The sequence below is a fragment of the Adiantum capillus-veneris genome, chromosome 26, assembly GCF_014529385.1.
Source record: "Adiantum capillus-veneris isolate H3 chromosome 26, ASM1452938v2, whole genome shotgun sequence".
Taxonomy (NCBI): domain Eukaryota; kingdom Viridiplantae; phylum Streptophyta; class Polypodiopsida; order Polypodiales; family Pteridaceae; genus Adiantum; species Adiantum capillus-veneris.
Window position 1 is genome coordinate 41,578,172 of NC_140956.1, and position 18,255 is coordinate 41,596,426.

Here is an 18,255-nt window from a genome sequence, read left to right on the forward strand (position 1 = left end):
AAATGCAAGTGATGAGTAGCAGCACAGTGGTCAGTCAAATATTTCTGTGCTATTAATATGCCATCAAATTGTGCAGGAAAAGTTCCTACCTCACCTGAGAGAACGTTATGGAGGGAAGGTTGAGGAGAAAGCTCTTAGCATAAGTGAGATTAGAACCATGGTTGAGGTACGTGACGATCTAATGGAGAAGGTCCTAGATGCTGCCTGGAAGAATGTGTGGAGACAAAGGAAAGTTGAAGAGTTGGTAGAAGAGAAGATTAGTCCTTTCATTGAAGCAGAGGAGTCGGGGAAATCCTTATTGAGAAGGAAACAAGGGGGTGAAGGACCCTCAGAGAGTGCCAAAGTTGATGAGGCAAAGCAATTGGCTGAAGCTGCTATTAAGGTTTTACTTAACATTTCAAATCACGCAGAGTGTTGATTCAAGTTTGTGATGTTCACTTCCCTCACATGGATGGTGTTTTTTCACAGAAATCAGACAAGTCCCAGAAGGTGGACAAGAAGAAAGAGCGTCAAGAAAGACTGGCAAGGCAAGCAGCAGAGAGGGAAGCGGCCTTGGCGAAAGCCAAAAAGACATGAGACAACACAGAGTTTGGCTTACTCTCTTGTATACTTGTCACTGGTGTGGATAGCTTTTCTTTATCATGTATGCAACTTGCATTGCCCATTGCAAGCGTCCAGCCGAAAGTTCATTTGGCAGAACCAAGTGAGAGGTACAGGCCAAGGTGCAGTTCAGGAGGTGGCCAGCCTGGATGGAAAAAACATTCAAGATCTGCCGTAATCCACACCGTGGTGCTACCCGATGAAGTCTACAGCAGTCAAAGAAGAACTTACCCTTCCAGGTGAAATTCGAGAATGTAAAGAGTGAGTTTGCCTGACCCCGAATATGAGCCCTACTACTGTGGAGGTCTGAGGATTCTATTTCATTTAATCTTTCCAAGTTGAGCTTTCTAATGCTAGAATCTTATATGCTGTCTCAAGACTAGTTGAGATTATATGGCTTCTTTGGAGCCCACCAATGTACTCTCATGATTTTATGCAATTAGTTTCAATGGGAGAAAATTTAGCCTATGATGAGCTGCTGGATGAGCATATTTTGATGCTCATTTGTGTACAAACACATGCAGGCTTGTGCATGCGTGCATATTTTTGTAGTTATTTTGTACTGCACACGGGAAATTTCAGTGAGAGGAGATACCCCTTAAAAGTAATGTGCAAAAGATATTCATTTTTGATGCATGCCTCGAAGGGATTTAGAAACATAGTGCAAGGAACCGCATCCTCAAACACCATCTCTCGCAGTTATACATCCAAGAGGCATGGATTTCACCAAACAGCCTCTTCAATTGAAGATGCTCTATTTTTGAGAGCATTTCATGACTATGGCTTCATCCAGTGGCCACAATGTATGTGAACGTATATTGCACATAGTGCTAGAGCGACCATTCGAGGGTTTTGTCTCAAACCAGAGATGGATTTCGGACGCACGTCACATTGACAAAGATATCTCGAGTATGCAGAGTTGGGGTGAAGAATGAAGAGCACTATGTATGCATATGAGAGCGTACATGATACTTCTCTTTTCAGAGGATAGCCCACACCTATTGTTGTTGGACTAGAGAGACCAAAGATTAGAGATGACACACTACAACAGGCAGAGGTTGTTAGAGCTTGGCAACGCCCCCGACCACCAGGATACCAACAACCCAGCTAGAAGAGAACATCACATGACAATCCAAGAGATTGGAGTACTACATGATCATGCCACGTATACATCGTGCTATGCTGCAGGGACTCTTCACTTCCTACCCACCTATGCATGTAATATTGCAACCAGAGTATTTGTATCAGATGGAGCTAGCTAGCAAGCCTTTTTGCATATCATGGTTGTACTCCGCTAGCTAGTCTTTTGCATATCATGGTTGTACTCCCTAGTGCATATAGTTCCACATAAGACGTTAATAAAATACTCTCTCTCTCTCTCTCTCTCTCTCTCTCTCTCTCATTATAAAGTGGGCATCATGGATGCAAGGGCTTCCGTGCGGAGGGATCAGTATATAGCCTATACACCTTATGTAAGTTGGGAGTCAATACTATTAGTGGTTGTACTTGTTCAGGTAGAGCAATATTGGTTGGGCTATTGGCTATGTGCTTGGTGCATGGATCAACCAAAATAAGTTTTCATGAGGCAAATGTGTTTTTCTAGCTTCAATTTTGGATCCCAATGTTCCAGTGAAGATGGCACATATACAAATTGTTTTCATGAAACATTGCCAGCATGATGCTCTAGCTATATCCAAAACTAATCATGAGGGACAACAAAAAATAATAAATGGCCATTTATTAGTTGTTGAGTTAGCTATTATGTCATATTGCCTCAAGCTCTTAAAAAGTTACATCAGGGTAGATAGCAAGTTTTGGCTTAATCTTGATGTGAGTTATTCTTGAACATTTCAAGGTACTCGCGATGCACATTGTGTGACTTTACCTTCAATTCTTGAAGGTTAATCATTTGCATGCACTTTGTCGACTTTGAGAGGATCTTTCTTGAATGGCACTTGGGAAGAATCTCCAACCTTTTCTCTTCAACATACTTGCACAAAAAGCACTATGAATATATGGACGTTGTGGCAAGTCTAAGGTGAAGTCGCATTGTTCACTTTTTCTTTCATTCTCGCATGCTTATGGTACTGGTTGTGTAGCTTTCTGTTGTCTACCTGCCTGGGTCTGATTACAAGAGGGGACAAGTTTCAATATATAAAATATAGCATATGTCTATATGTAGCTTTCTTGTGATTCTTTTCAAAAGAGTGAGTAATGCTTTTGTCACTTGTGATATATTATGAAATTATAATTAACTTGGTTTTTTATTTATGTATCGAGTTAACTAAATCTTTATCACAAACCAATCAACAATATTGGCATGTGTGTGCACAAGATGTGTCAAATCTTTCAGCTAGAATTATGCCTGACCAAAATGAGCATTATCATGACATTGGAATTGTGTCACATCTTTATCATGTAAACATTACAAAAATTTAGTGAAAACTACATAAACATGGGCTTCTTTACAACGAGACATTGTGGGAAACACGTACACGTTTCCCTACACAAAAAAGAGCTTTCCTTTCTCGTATGTACAACACTTTCATGCAAAGTCTTGGCAAGTTCCCCAATCATCGTTATGCTAGCTTGCATGCACATATGCAATTCCATCTCGTTTACAAAAACCATATCAAAAGTCTAACGCCTCTCATCAACTTTACCTTGCATCATCTATGAGGAAGACAAAGGAAATGGTAGCTTGGATTTATGAGATTGCATGACGAGGTTCTCCATTGCATTGGTGCTCTTAATCATGTTGGTCTTGCTGGTGAAAGAGGGCACATCAACATGCCCTCCTTCAACTTACACTTTTGGAGACCAGGTTTGGTAGTTGAAATAGGACACGTCTCTTTCAACTACAAAATCTGGGTCCCAAAATTGTAGATTGAAAGATAACAAAAGAAATTTTGGGATCCACAATTGCTAGCTCAAAAGGAAACGTTGATGTGCTCTCTTTCAATGTACACTTTTGGAGACACAAATATGGTAATAGAAAGAGGGCATGTCTGCGGGCATTTTTTTAGCTTCAATTTGGTGAAAGAGGGCACATCAATATGTTCTCTTTCACCTTTGTAAAGCATTTTCAAAGCCTAGGTTTACTAATTGAAAGGGACCCCACCAATATGCCCTCTTTCAACCATGATGAACTAATATGGTTGTTGAATGAGGGCATGTCGTGTGCTTTCTTTGGACATACACTTATAAAGACTTAGTTTGAGAGAGGGCATACCGACACTCCCTCTTTTACCTAGCTAAAGTAGATATTGTACAGAAAGAGGTTCTCTGATTGAATTTGCTATCAATCTCACTCAACCTCACTCAGTGTACTCAAGGGAGGGAGGGGGGAACACAGGTGGATAATTAATTCTATAAATGATGAAACTATAGATAACATGCTCACTAACCAGTTTGGCACATGAATAACTTTCTCATTTTGTCATATAGACCAACCATGTCCAAAATACAAGATAATATGAATATAAATATTTAGGTATTGTCTAGTTGTTGGATTTGTTATATGCATGGCCATTCTATTGGGGAGGCCTAATAGCACCTATTTAGCACATGCAACAATCTCTTTTGGGTAGCCTCATCGTTGTTCTTGAAATGCACTTAGACCTTGGTGATTCAAAGAATACATGAAATGCAATATGAGCACACAAGTTTACTGTGTTTGAGCTATCCAAGAGGGTTAATGATATAAGCCTTAATTCTATGTTTCAAAAAGGGTATATAGTTGATCTAGTTCATTGTTGTCAAGAAAAAAGTGGTCTTATATTAGAACACATGCTAATACAACTTTTAGCTATCTAGAAGGTCTATTCCTTTGGTTATAATCTGCATGATGAGCACTATGTAATCTTAATACATAGCTTTTCCTTTCCTTTTCTAAAGTGAATCGTTTGACTTCCAGTGGTTCTTCTTCTTTTAAGACACCCACGAGATGTGCATAGAAATTGCTTGTAGGTGAGAGAGCATTGGATTTTTTAGAATTTGAGGAATGGGTGAGAGAGAGAGAGAGAGAGATGGACCAATGACAAATATGATTTGCATCTTAAAAAGGATCTCTTAAATCTCTTGTGAACAAAAAATTGTTGATAAAAGCAATTTAATAAGAATAGCACAAGATAAAGTTGTGATGGCTAATTCTCAAATTAGCTAGTGAAAGGCTAACTCACTAATAAATAATATAGAAATAAATGAAAAACACACATCTTAATAGAAAGCAGAAAAAGAGATGAATAGCAATTTTTTGAGACAAGTAAGAGCCCCATCCCACCTAATGCATGGAAGGGCTCGAAGCACCTCAAAGCCTCGCAAATGCAGTCTCGCCAAGCACTTCGAATGCATGGATCGATTGTTGAGATGCGCTCGAGCCGTTGTAAAAAAGAGGCCAAAGCGAAACTTTTGCAATGCATCGCCTTGCAATATACCTAAACAAGGCCATCTCAACGGGTGTCACTTTTTGCACTGGCTTTCCTTTTCTCATAAATTTTACTTTGTGAACAGAAACCTTCATTCTCACCACCATAAAGCAACATCCATTGTAAAAGCGATATCAATATTGCACATGTTTCATAACTATATATGTCTGCCAAATTATTACTCACATAAATAACACAAGCTCGCACCATGCATAAATTTACATAAAAGCAACCCAAATTTGCACATGAACAACAACCTTATTGATCACAAAAGTGTTGGGGTAAAGGCGGTATGTGCCTTGCCCTAAGATGGACGTACAGTGTCCGACCGCCCACTTAACCCTCACTGACCTACTCTTTTATTCTTTATATACAAAAAAGAATAAGGTGTAAGTGTTTCTTGCCACTCTGCTCCACCCACACCATCGTGTTCTCTTGTCTCCCTCACCGCACATGCACATTGCACCCGATCGTGCTTTCGTACACGGACACACTCACAATTGGTATCAGAGTCATGGCGGTGCACTCTCTCTCCCCTTCTCTGGTGCACATTCCCCCTCTTCGTCGATGGTGGCTATGGAGCTCAAAGCTCGCGGTAATACACGGTCGGATCGAGAGCTCGTAGATCTGGTGGTGATGGTGATCGACGGATCAGTAGCAAAGCATCGCAACTATGGGAGCTTCAAGATCGAGCTTGGTGTGGATCCAGCAAGGAGGAAGCGGATTGGAGCTTGGAACGGAGAGATTGGAGTATTCGGTGCCCTCGACGCACACAAAGCCCCTTGCACACACTCATCATTGGCAATGATTGGGGGAAAATGAAGAATCGTGAGTCTGCCAGCAGTAGGATGCAAGGGAAGTAGAATGTTTGCGGGTGAGAGTTTGTGTGCTGGAACATTGAAAGGCGAGATCTAATGCAATAGCAAGAGCATGGGAAGTAGAGCATACATTTGAGGGAAGCTTGGAAGAAGACCTAATTTGGGCTTAGAAGAGAGGAGGAAGAAGACATTGAAGAGAAAAAGGTGGGGCTACACCGGTCGCTAGACATGGCCACTTAGGAGGCAACCAAGACGCAACCCGGAATTGCATACACACAAAAAACGTGAGCCAAGCAAGCCTGCTGACTAGTAAGGGTCGGTACACCCTCGTCACTATGTGGCACGGCTGAATTCCAGAGGGGATCGAGGGTTGGGGGAGTAGGGGGGATCAGAGCCGTTCGATTGGGGGGGGACCTCGGTTCAGCGGCTGGCGGCGCACTGAATGAAGGGGGAGCGTGAGCATTCAATGCTCTGGAGGTGAACTGCGCCTCGATGAACTGCGCAACGGTGAACTACGGGCCTATGGATTCCACCTTGCATGCCTCCCTCGTAGTTCCTCCCCTGCGTTCTGCTCCCCCTGCGTTCTACTCCTCGGTTCCCCAGTGCGAGCCCCTGCCAAGGCAGTTCACTAGTGCAGTTCGTCCTACCTCGGCCGCTAGCGCAAGCCCCTGCCACCCCAGTTCACCCCTAGTTCGCATGAGTCGGCAACTGTGCACCAGGTGGTTTAGCCTCGGCACGAGCTTGCACCTCCGAGAAAAAGCCAGGCTTTCTTCCTACTCTCCATACTCCCGCCTTCATGCAATCAAGGCTCGCTTCATGCATCCGTGTTATCCCCATGCTTATTAACTTATTTAAGCTTTACTTAATTTAAGCTTTGAAGCATTGCAAATCATACCATAACTTCATATGCTCCGGGAGACCTTAAAGCTTTGATTGCGGGATAGGTTTACAATAGCCTTATACCCTCAGTGTGCATTAAGCCTAATACCATGTCTTAAGCTTTAGAAGGAGAGCAATCGATTAAGCATCCCGCTTCAAGAAGCTCGCAAATAAACAATTACGAGGGATGGAAGATGCGAGGCCGCTCTACATCGAAATTGTGCGTAACAATGGGAGAAAAACTCGGCAATGCATTGCAATGGAAGAGTGCCGGGCTAACAAAATATGCTACGAGAAGAGGGTCGACATGATGGACCATCTTGAGATGATCATGACACCGAGTGTGATATCCCGCAACGCAAGGGTGGTTGACCTCGAGGCATGATGAATCGGACTTCGTCAAGGGCAAACACATACGAGAAGCAATCAAAGGTGCACTTCAAGGATGCGGCTTATAAGTTCGAGAGAAACAAATCAAAGTTTCTACAAGGGAGGGAGAAATCCTTGCTTCGAAAATGGAATGCTTTCGATGAGAGTGAGAAGCTAGCAAAGGGATCGAAAGAAGCTTTTGTAGAAAGAGAAATGGCCAATGCATTAGGGGACTACATGAGCACAAAAGATGCACGCATGGCGACTATACAAAAACGGATTGATGGTGGCTTCGAATTGAATGTAAGCATATATATCACAACCATCAATTTTTATTTGTTATAAGGATTAAGTCTTTTTTTGTTTTTGCTCTACTCTCTTGACTCTTTTTAGAAGCGTAACCCCGATGGAAAAATACATAAGGAAGAGGAAAATGTAGAGGACAAAAAAGTAGAGGAGAAAGCTGATATTGAGCAAGCATGTACTCCGGTATGTCGCATGTAGTGTCGTTATTTAAATGACTAATTGTATGGTATGATGTTTTGGTGTTAAATGAGTTGCATGTCTTGTAGCCAAATCTCACATTGGATGATGGTCATGGTCCTTAGCCTGCACCCGTGAAGCAAGGAAAAAAAAAGAAATTCATAAGGGTACTCCCGTACCGCTACGTGCTTCCTTGCTTGAAAATTCTTTGTCCATTCAAAGAGGAAAACGGGTAAAACTTTGTTCATGTAGTCATATAAATCATGCATATAGTAAATAATGTTACTTAGCTTCTCTTGATCTTGTCAATATACTTTAGATTCGGGTGACCATTGGTTCGTCAAAGCAAATCCAAATGATTAGTGACTCTCCTCTTTGCAAAGGAGACATGCCACTTTCTTTGGTGATAAGCAACGGGGGAATTAACTTGGAAGCAAGTAATAGTAATGGCAACGAGTCCATAAAAGCAAGGTGAATATTACCATCCTCTAAAGGTTTGACATTCTCTATCATTTGTTAATGTTTGAATTTGCTTCGACATATAGTTTTGAAAGTGGATCATTGATTCACTTTAGATATCATCGATCTAATATAATTTCGGAAGTGGACATGAATATGCTTGAAGATATTTCTCATGCCAAAGCTTCCACAAAAACAATGAACTTGTTTATGATGTAAGTATAACTTAAAGCTCACTATCATCAACCCCATCCTCAATTGAGTTGCCTGCGAAATATTCATTGATATCTTCTGTGTTCTGGAGATCTTTATCAACGGCATGCTCATTATCCACAATTGGAATGAAGGGATACAAGTGTGGAAAGTACTTTTTTATGATTAGGTGAAGTGCATATAGGTGTTTACACCCGCTTGCCCAATCTGGGCAATCACAGTAGCTGCATTGCATGCTCACATGATACCAGTGGCTTGTATTAGAAATACTTCGAACCTTGAATAATAGTGTCATCTCATTCACAATTTCCAAGGTGGAAGGATCACCCTCGTACAGTTGTAGTATTTTCTCCCCACCATGTAATCGCGTAGTGTGTTGCTTTGAAGAGCCCCGGATGTTGTAGCGGCCCGAGTCAACTAGAGTAACAATACCAAATCAAGTTTAAGATCCCTCTTTCATAACAAAGAGAGAAATCAATCCATGAGGGCTTGTCTTACCTATTTCTTGTTTTTGTTTGAAGAAATCTAATAAAGTACCACCCATTCTAGTGCCAGTTGTTGAATCACCCACAATAGCATGCAAGAGATCCACAATCGATCTATTGATCCGCGCGTCTAATAAGGTATACTTTATGTATTGCCACAATCTCTCCACTAAGTTGGTAGTGTCAACATTTCCATAGTTGAATAAACGACCAAACTTGGGCCATCTTCTGCGCCATGGGCAGTCACATCCACACCAACCATTTGTCACATATCTTTGCACATTAACATGAGCTGCATAGTGTTGAAGAAGTTCTTGGTAATGATTCTCAAATTCTACCTCGTTGAAGGCATGCATAAGTGTTGTCATTGATGAATAAAGATGATCTTGGAGCTCCTTTGGTACCTACATATACAAGAACAATTGGTTATCAAGATGCACAGAGACCCACACATGCATTGCATTCACAAAGAAGAGTCCACAAACCTTTGGAAGAAGATTTTCCACCCATGCTTTCTTTGTGTGGAACCAACACACAATAATGTGGCAAAAACGTTGCTCTCGGGGTCCCGTTTCATAAGAATGCCAACAACATTCATCTCCATTGATGACCTTTGAGAATGCTTCAAGCTGTAAAGCAGATTTGTCAATGACAAGGGCGGTAGGTCTAACATTCCCCATTCTAGATAGGATTGTAGATAATATTATCTCTAAAGCTATCCTCTCATGGTCTAAGCCTGGGTCATTAGAGCACATCATAAACCAGATTGAAATACCCACACCATGTTGGTTTGGCAAGACAGCGGCATATAGTGGTAGCCCAAACGCATTCGTCTTAAAAGTGCTATCAATAGCCCATGAGTTATGCCGAGAGAATCGCATAGCCATTTCCAACATCCATTGGTCTTGAATGATAAGAATAAAGGGCTTTTCACTGTCATTTGCTACATGAGGATTGTAATGTTGGTAGTAGCACACCTGCATGTTTTCACAAAAAAATCTTCAATAGGCACTATGCTCAAACAACTTTTGGTCACAACGACTCACACAAACGAGCACAAAATATTATGGATACCTTTCCCTGCTACTTTAGCATTGTAGCCTCGGTCAACATACATGTCCAATCATCCCTAGAAAGTTTTCCTTGGAGCACAAAATGAGAAGTATACCTAAAATGCATTAGTTTCACCACGAGAAATTACAAAGTGTACTTGAATCAAAGAGATAGCCCAGTCAATACCTTGATTTCGTATTTGAAATGACATCATTGAAACTTACCTTTGTATCATAAAGAACGTGAAGGTCACTTGATCAACGGAAGAAGACCGTTCATAATGTAATTGCTCTTTTGATAAGGACATCTTTGCAACACTTCGTGCATTGCCAACATCAAATAGATCTTCCATACAACACTCAATCACATTTGGGTGGACAGGTAAGTGGTATAAATCCTCACGACTACCAGGGGTATGTCCTTCATAAAGAGGAAACAACAAAATGGAGGCCTTTTTTTTACCATCAAGATATTCTACTTTGACTTTGAAAGGGCATCCACACTTCTTTGTTTTTCTAAGCCTCTTTTTGGTACCTTTATTATGGGGTTGTCCACCTCTATGACAAATGTAATCGATAGTGGTCTTAGAGATACCATGGCTCTTACTGGAACGGACCATAACAAGCCTCACTTTATGCTCAACCATAATATCCACCAAAGCTGCTTTTACTTCTGATACATCTACACTTTTGTGATTCGGAAAACGCACATATGTATGATTTGTTTTGGCACTATTGCATGCCTCTAAGTATTCCTTCCATCTGTTACACTCACAAGCACTGAGAAGGTCCTTCACATAGTCAAGTGGAATCCCATGTCTTCTAATGTCCACACACCACTCTAGCTTGATCGTTTTAATGGTATCTTCTATCCCCAAGTGATTTTGTTCATACCCCTTTGTGTGGCAACCTTGGACAATGTTCCCCCATTCTTCGAGATAAGATATCTTGAGCTTTGAAGATGATGAGGGTAAACAAAGAAAACTCATGCCATCTTTAGGTTGTCCCAAGCACAAACCTTCCTTCATTTTTCTCCATCTACCCAAATCTAGCACCCCTCTAGTATCACAAGATTTAAGTGTTGCCAAGGTGATTAAAGTGTCATCCCTAATCACATTCTTCATCAACTCATAAGTACTCCTTTCAAAAGAATAGAAAATAGGAGAAACATATGCTAGTGGATCGAAGGAAGGTAACCTTGTTTGTGTACTCCGCGATATGACTTCATCACCTTCAAAGGAGCTCGGAGAGTCACTAGCTTGATCACATGTGTTGCTACTGCTTGAGTCACTCTCCCACTCTAGGTCCGATATGATCTCGTTGCCCGCATGGTCTTCAAGTGATTCCATATTGTAGGAATCTGAGTTTAGTTCACTCTTAGTTCATCCTTAGTTCACCTCTGTGAACCCACATTTACAGGCGAGGCCAAGTTCACCACTAGTTTACCCTTAGTTCACCCCTAGTTCACTATGGTGAAGTAAAAAACCTTAGTTTACCTCTAGTTCACCCTAGTTTATTGTTAGTTCACTAATTTCAAAGCTCTCCCTCCTCACTATACGTGCACATTAGAGTCCCCCTATGTGAAGGTTTGGCTTTTTAAAATGTGCCTTCTCAAAGTAATAATGAATGCCCTTTAACTGTCCTTGGATTATGTGCAAATCTACTTTTCAGGCATAGTTTACCCCAAGATCACCTCCAATCATTAATCAATCTTCCTAAAAAGACGTGCAATTTGCTTTTCCACCCCAGTTCACCCCTAGTTCACCATATCCTAGTTCACCCCTAGTTCACTCGTAGTTCACCCCTAGTTCACCCCTAGTTCACCGATTCGCCGGACGGCTAGGATTACGTTTGGCTTCCCGCTTTCCTTTACCACCATAGATCCCCTCTGGATTCCAGCCGTGCCACATAGTGATGAGGTCGGTACACCAACCAATTGTGATCGGACAAGAAATACGAAAGTGGCTCACACGGGCAAGTAGACTCGGGTATCCCCCGTCATCGGCCCGACATTCTAAAAGCCGATCCTCAAATATCTTGGCATGCTTGAGGCGATTTTTTCATGGCGTCGCCCGTTTCTTGGCTTCGAAGACCTTGACGACACCTTCGTGGCGATTCACGTGGAAGGCAAATTTCGACAGACACCCTCAGAGGCATTTTCCCTTGAAACCAACGTTTTCACGGTGGCATCTTTTCCACGGATGACATCTTCACTACATCTCGCCATCGACACCATTTCTTGTGGAGGATGGTTGCATCACCAACATTGCACGGGTGAGGTGCCTCTTCCATAGAGGAGCGGCACCCGGCATTGACATCGGCGACAACAAAAACTTCCCAAACACTTCTTGAAATTCCCACAAACACTTTGAGACATACACACACATTCCATTCCGGATCCGCATTTTAGCATCAATCAAATTCTCAGGCACACAGATAGCTCGGAGGCAGAGATTTCTTCACCACATTGCAAGTTGTGTGACTTTCCGACCGATGGACATAGTTTTGACCGAGGCATAGTTGTCAACATTCGCACTACAGGTGGAGATCTTTTGAAAAAAATTGGCAGACAGTTCTCTCTATGGACTTTCTACATTGGCACGCATTTCAGTTATGCGTATAGATCTACTTTTTTTCTCTGAGGTTTTAGAGATTCTTGGCAACCATTTTGATATGGTCTTGATGTATGGTCTTTGCGGTTTTTGAGAGACTTAATCTTTGATTCTTGTGCATAGCCTAGTTTTTGGACTTTGTCGGTGCACAGGTTCTAATAGGTTTCCACAAGTTGGTTTGGTAGTGACTTGGTGATTCGGTTTATTCTCTTTGCGGACGGATTTGCATTGGATTTGCATTTGGTTACGGTGCATAGTTGATGCCCATTGCACATGCATTTCGGAGAGCAATTTTGAGTGAAAATGAGCTCCCTTGAGAGTGTCATTTCTGCATTGATTAGCTTTTCAGATTGCACTGCTTCCGCGCTTGTTTACGCGCTTTCACTCCGTTTATGTATGTTGAGTGTGGATTGCCATTGTATGCTCATTGTGGATCCGTTTTGGCATTGAGCACCTCTTTCGGTTTATGGTCCTTTGAGTCCTCTTTCAAAGACTTTAGTGGTCGAGGCTTTTCTCCCACTTTGTTGTATCTTCTTGTTGACGGGTTTTGTGAGTTGATAGTGATTGGATAATCTCCCACTTTGTTGCCATTCTGGCATGGTTTATGGTTGAGATTTTTCTCAGTTTACAAGGGAGACTTTGCCAGATTTCTCTCCAGATTTTTTTCCATATTTTTGGTTTATTGACATCCATTTAGCTGTTATGGGTGATGTTTTAGAGTCTTCAGACATGACTCGTGAGAGACGGAGGTCTCATTCATGCTGATATTTGCGTTGTTTGCATTGTGATCACACAGGGCACATTAAATGTCATTGCTTTCAACGTACGAGACAACAACAATGATGTACGCGAGATACATATGTGATTTTGACTCATACTAAAGAGGTGGTTTCGTATGCCAGTGATGTTACATTTACCTCTAGCGATCCTCTTGCTTACATGTCTTTTGAAAAGGGGCATTTCTTCCCGTTGGTTGGTAGATGAGAGTGCAGTTTTCCACGCCACACAACATCGTGAGTGGTTTAACACTTTCGCTAGTGGTAGCTTTGGTCGTGTTTACTTGGCTGATGATTCAGCGTTTGCAGGAGCATGAGATGTTTGCTTGTCATTACCTAGTGATGCATCCTATACGCGATGACATGTGTGTTGGAATTAGGGTTACAGAGAAACGCACACAGCTTGGAGAAGACGAAGGAAGCTCAAGGCACACAATAAAGAGTGTGTTACTTAGTGTGCAATGGAAAGATAGATAGCCCTAGAGTGATGGGCATATATACAATGCATGGGAGGAAAAACCTCGTAAAGAAGGAAAAAATGCCCCGACGGTCCTATTGTGTTCACACACATCACTACCACATGTATATGGTAACAAACCCCCCCGGAGTGATGCGGTGAACGAGAGCTGGCACATGAGTAAAGGGAAGTGCCATGCCCTGAGGACATGATCAGTCCACAAAGGGGAGTAAGCCCAAAGCTTTGCGGAAAGCTTCGATCTTCTCATGAGACAATGCCTTTGTGAAAAGATCTACAAGGTTGTCCTGTGTTGGCACATAAGCCAAGCTGATCTTTCCTGTTGAGAGCCTCTCTTTGACATAGTGGTAATGCACCTCCGTATGCTTTGTGCGAGCATGAAAAACTGGGTTCCTCGCAACTGCCAATGCACTCTGACTGTCAGTGTAGATAGTGTTGGCAGTGTCCTGTCCAACACCCAAATCAGCCATAAGGCGTCTGAGCCATACACACTCAACCGTAGCTATGAAGAGTGCCATGTACTTAGCCTCACAACTCGAAGTGGCCACAGTAGGTTGCTTCTTGCTCAACCATGATATACATGAACTGCCAAGCATGAACCAAAAACCATTTGTGGACACTTGTGTGTCAAAACAACCAGCCCAATCTGAGTCCGAAAAAGCATGTAAATCTGGTGGCAATGATCCCCCCTTGGGATAAAACAAGCCAAGATGTAAAGTGCCACTAAGGTAGCGAAAAATCCTCTTGACGGCGTGCCAATGCTTAGACCCTGGGCTATGCATAAATCTGCTGACCTATGAGAGTGCAAATTGAATATCTGGCCTCGTGTTGCATACATAAATGAGGTAACCAATAGCAGTTTGGTAAAGAGTGACATCAGCAGGATCACCAGCATAATGTAGACTCAACTTCAAACCTGTTTCCATGGGAGTGGCAATAGGTTTGCAATCCTCAAGTCCAAACTTACATAGCAATGTCTCTATGTAATTTTTCTGACACAAGGCAATACCACCATCACACTGCTTAAACTATATGCCCAAATAATGATGCAACAACCCCAAATATTTCATCTTGAAAGTAGCATTCAAATCAGCCTTAAATTCAGCAATATATCTCTCATTTGGTCCAATGATCATCAAATCATCTACATAAAGAACCACAATGAGAAATACATCACCCTCACGCTTTACATACAATGTGCTTTGTGTTGGACTGTTACGAAAGCCTTTTTTGACCAAATGAGTGTCAGCTTTCTCATACCAAGCACGAGGAGATTGCTTCAACCCATACAAAGCCTTGTTACATTTGCACACTTTGTGCTCTTGTCGTTTTGGTGAACACTTCCTTGCAGGATCCTCTCTCTCTCTCTCTCTCTCTCTCTCTCTCTCTCTCTCAGTCAAGAGGATAGCGGATCCTTACAACACCATTACTTTTCAAGTCATAACCAAAACTCCTGTTAACTATTTCAGTATTCAAACCTCCACTTACAATTTTAATTAGTTTAGATCTTCCAATCATTCAAATTGCCTTGCTAGAAAGTGGATATTTACAGCATGACTCCATCAATGCTGATGACTAGCATGTCATACAGATATGGCACATAAAAAAGAAGTTAAGCTATAAACTATCAGATAATGGCTCCACCTAAAACAATAGTCAGTAGGCAGCACGGGCATGTTTTTTCCCCCACCACAACAGTTTAAGTCTTCTGGTGAAAATTGGCTTAGACAAAGCAGACAAACCCATCAAACCAGACTTTTAGCATGGTTAATAATCGAGCCACTTGCAAGACAATGAGACAAGCCCTAAAATTCTCCTTTGCATGCACATCATTCCTCACAATTTCATTGGTATGATCAACACACTTTTGGAGGCACATTTGCTTCATAGAGCCAGGTACGTCTATGGGGCAGTGAGTTGTCCTACTGCATAACATCTTTAATAAGACAATTCAAGGCATCAGATGAGATAGCATAGAGCAAAGGAGAAAGTGGGCACCCTTGTCTTATGATTTATACAATGGAATAACATCTGTTAGAGTACCATTAACTGAAATTCTGTCTGATGCATTAAAAAGAATGTGAAAAAGAATCTATCCAAACCCATATCATATAGACTTTGAAGTATAAACTCCCATTCAATTCTATCATAGGCCTTATCATATGCTCTGTGGCCGATTGTTTGTGAGAAGATCTTTTAGAAGAGAGTTTTTTGTAATTTTGCAATGCAGTGATCAACATCATATCTAATAAGCAATGAATGATTATGCTCTTCGAATGTTGTGCGATGTGCTAGTACTACTACTTGTAGTTAGTTGAAATATTGGCGGCAAGAATCATATGTCCAATGCTTGGCTGTATCATGCAGCCTTGTTGCTAGAATATGGGGTTATTGTACATGCAAGTGCCAGCTTCGATCGCTCAACCCCAACCACTCCCAATCTGTCTTCTTGCCGTCGATTGGGATCTTGCCCCTAGTCTAGTGTGTGAGTGCTCTGTGTTTTGCATGAGTTGATGAATAGATGAGCAAGAAAGTGCCCAAGGCCGAACTCAAAACCACTCCCGAGCCTAACCCCAAGCCTGAGCCCAGAGGTGGTACTCAGATCCTCTATAGGGTCTCCTCCAACCTGGCTCCCATCTTGCAAACCTCGGAGATCACAAGGCCTGATGCCCTCAAGCGAATATGGGACTACATCAAGGCTCACAAGCTCCATAGTAGTACTGAGAAATCACAGATCTTATGTGATTCTCCCCTTAAGAAGGCATTTGGACGAGACAATGTTGTGCTCAAGTACTTGAGTCCCCACTTTTCATCACATTTTTCTATTGATGCTATCAAGCTGTTGGCGATGCAGACGGTAGAGAGCAAAGAAATAGAACGAGTAAATGTCAAAGTGGACACGAGGGTAGAAAATTATGATGGTTATAATCCTCAAGTAATTAAGCCAGCGGCTTCATGAGTGCAGCTAGTAGCTGCTTGCGTTTTTAGCAGAGTGTGTGAGGGGATTAGTGGTAGACAACTCAATGTCGAGGGAAAGGTATATTTGGGGGATATTACAATTTGCCACTAGTACAAGTCATGGTCTGATGAGCCTTTGGCTTCAGTCACACTCCTTGGCCAGCTCTGTTGATAAATGAATGCGGGCTATATAATTACAAGTTTAATTATCAGATGAGGTATGCAGACTTGAAAATACTTACTCAGGACATGCAACATAGTCAAGGAGGGGAAGTCCAAGTAGCTGATGAAGGGAGAGAGAGTGAATTAAATGGCAAGGGCCTTCCTGCCCGGCAAATCCGCAGCCTTGAGGGTTTTTGCGATGATCTTCTGTGCAAGTCGGCTGCGGGCTTCCACGCGCATGCTATTGGTGAGATCCACCTTCTTGTACTTAGCCATTTTCAACTGCTTTAGCTTCTCATACTTGGTCTTGATGAACCGCCCCAAAACCATCTCTCTCTGTCTCTCTCTCTCCACATGCAGACACGCACCTCTAGCGCCTCACTGTTAGCTAGCTTAGTAGAGCTCAAGGAAAGAGGGCAAAGTTTGCGCATATAACAAAATACCTTGTCCAGCTCTGTTAATAACATTTGATGAGGCAAGCATCTCAGAACGATCTGCAGACAAACATGGACTGCTCATTTCTCCTTTCTTCTCTCTCTCTCTCTCTCTCTCTCTCTCTCTCTCTCTCTCTCTCTCTCTCTCTCTTTGTAAAAAAAGAAGCTCTCTGAAAGATCGCGCATCGACGCGCGCTCTTTCAGAGAGTTTTTTTTTATACTGTGTGTGTGAGAGAAAGAGAGACGCGCGCTCATTCAGAGAGTTTTTTTTAGAGAGAGAGAGAGAGAGAGAGAGAGAGAGAGAGAGAGAGAGAGAGAGAGAGAGAGAGAGAGAGAGAGAGAGAGAGAGAGAGAGAGAGAGAGAGAGAGAGAGAGAGAGAGAGAGAGGACATAATTGTAGGCATGGCGGCATCAAAGCAGAAGCAGGGGATGGCAATTAAGGTGCAAGATCTAAGGCCCGACACATCCAGCCACAACCTGGTGGTGAAGGTGCTGAGCGCTAAGCAGGTGATGCAAAAGAGCCGCTTTGATGCCCCTCAATGCACCCCTTTGCACTTGGTTGAATGCCTTGTTGGCGATGAGACTGCCGTGATCGTTTTCCCTGCCCGTAATGAGCAAGTGGATGTAATGCAGGAAGGTGCCACGGTGATCCTAAACAATGCAAAGGTAGATATGTTTAGGGGCTCCATACCCCTTGCAGTGGACAAGTGGCAAGGCTCTATTGAGGTGACGGAGCCTGCCACTTTTTCAGCCAAGTCAGACAATAATCTATCATTGATTGAGTTCAAAGTAATCCTTGTAGATGAATAACTATTTTTTGTGGTGATTTTTATTCAAAAAGAGAGAGAGAGAGAGAGAGAGAGAGAGAGAGAGAGAGAGAGAGAGAGAGAGAGAGAGAGAGAGATTCTCAAAAGCTGCAGCAATGCGTACACACAGTCTCATCCGTTTAGCAAACGCTTCGCCAAGGAAGGCATCGAACACGCCACTGATCATATCAGTCAGTGCTCCTCTCTTACACACAAGCCGCGTCTTTGACTTCCACGTCTGCACCTC

The 18,255-nt window shown here is 42.3% G+C and overlaps 1 protein-coding gene and 2 pseudogenes across 1 annotated transcript in view; all 3 read left to right on the plus strand.

Annotated features, from left to right (window-relative positions):
• Positions 1–1,068, plus strand: part of EMB2737 (embryo defective 2737) — a 108,346-nt gene extending 107,278 nt beyond the window's left edge. The window contains exons 10-11 of the mRNA XM_086502266.1: positions 77–382; positions 469–1,068. Coding sequence (XP_086358392.1) covers positions 77–382; positions 469–576 — 414 coding nt within the window. The 3' untranslated portion in view covers positions 577–1,068. The remainder of the gene's footprint in view (positions 1–76; positions 383–468) is intronic.
• A 5,843-nt stretch (positions 1,069–6,911) lies between these two features.
• LOC147423327 (uncharacterized) lies at positions 6,912–8,051 on the plus strand (annotated as a pseudogene).
• Positions 8,052–17,604: 9,553 nt separating this feature from the next.
• On the plus strand, positions 17,605–18,012 carry LOC147423328 (uncharacterized protein At4g28440 pseudogene; annotated as a pseudogene).
• The last annotated feature ends 243 nt before the right edge of the window (positions 18,013–18,255 follow it).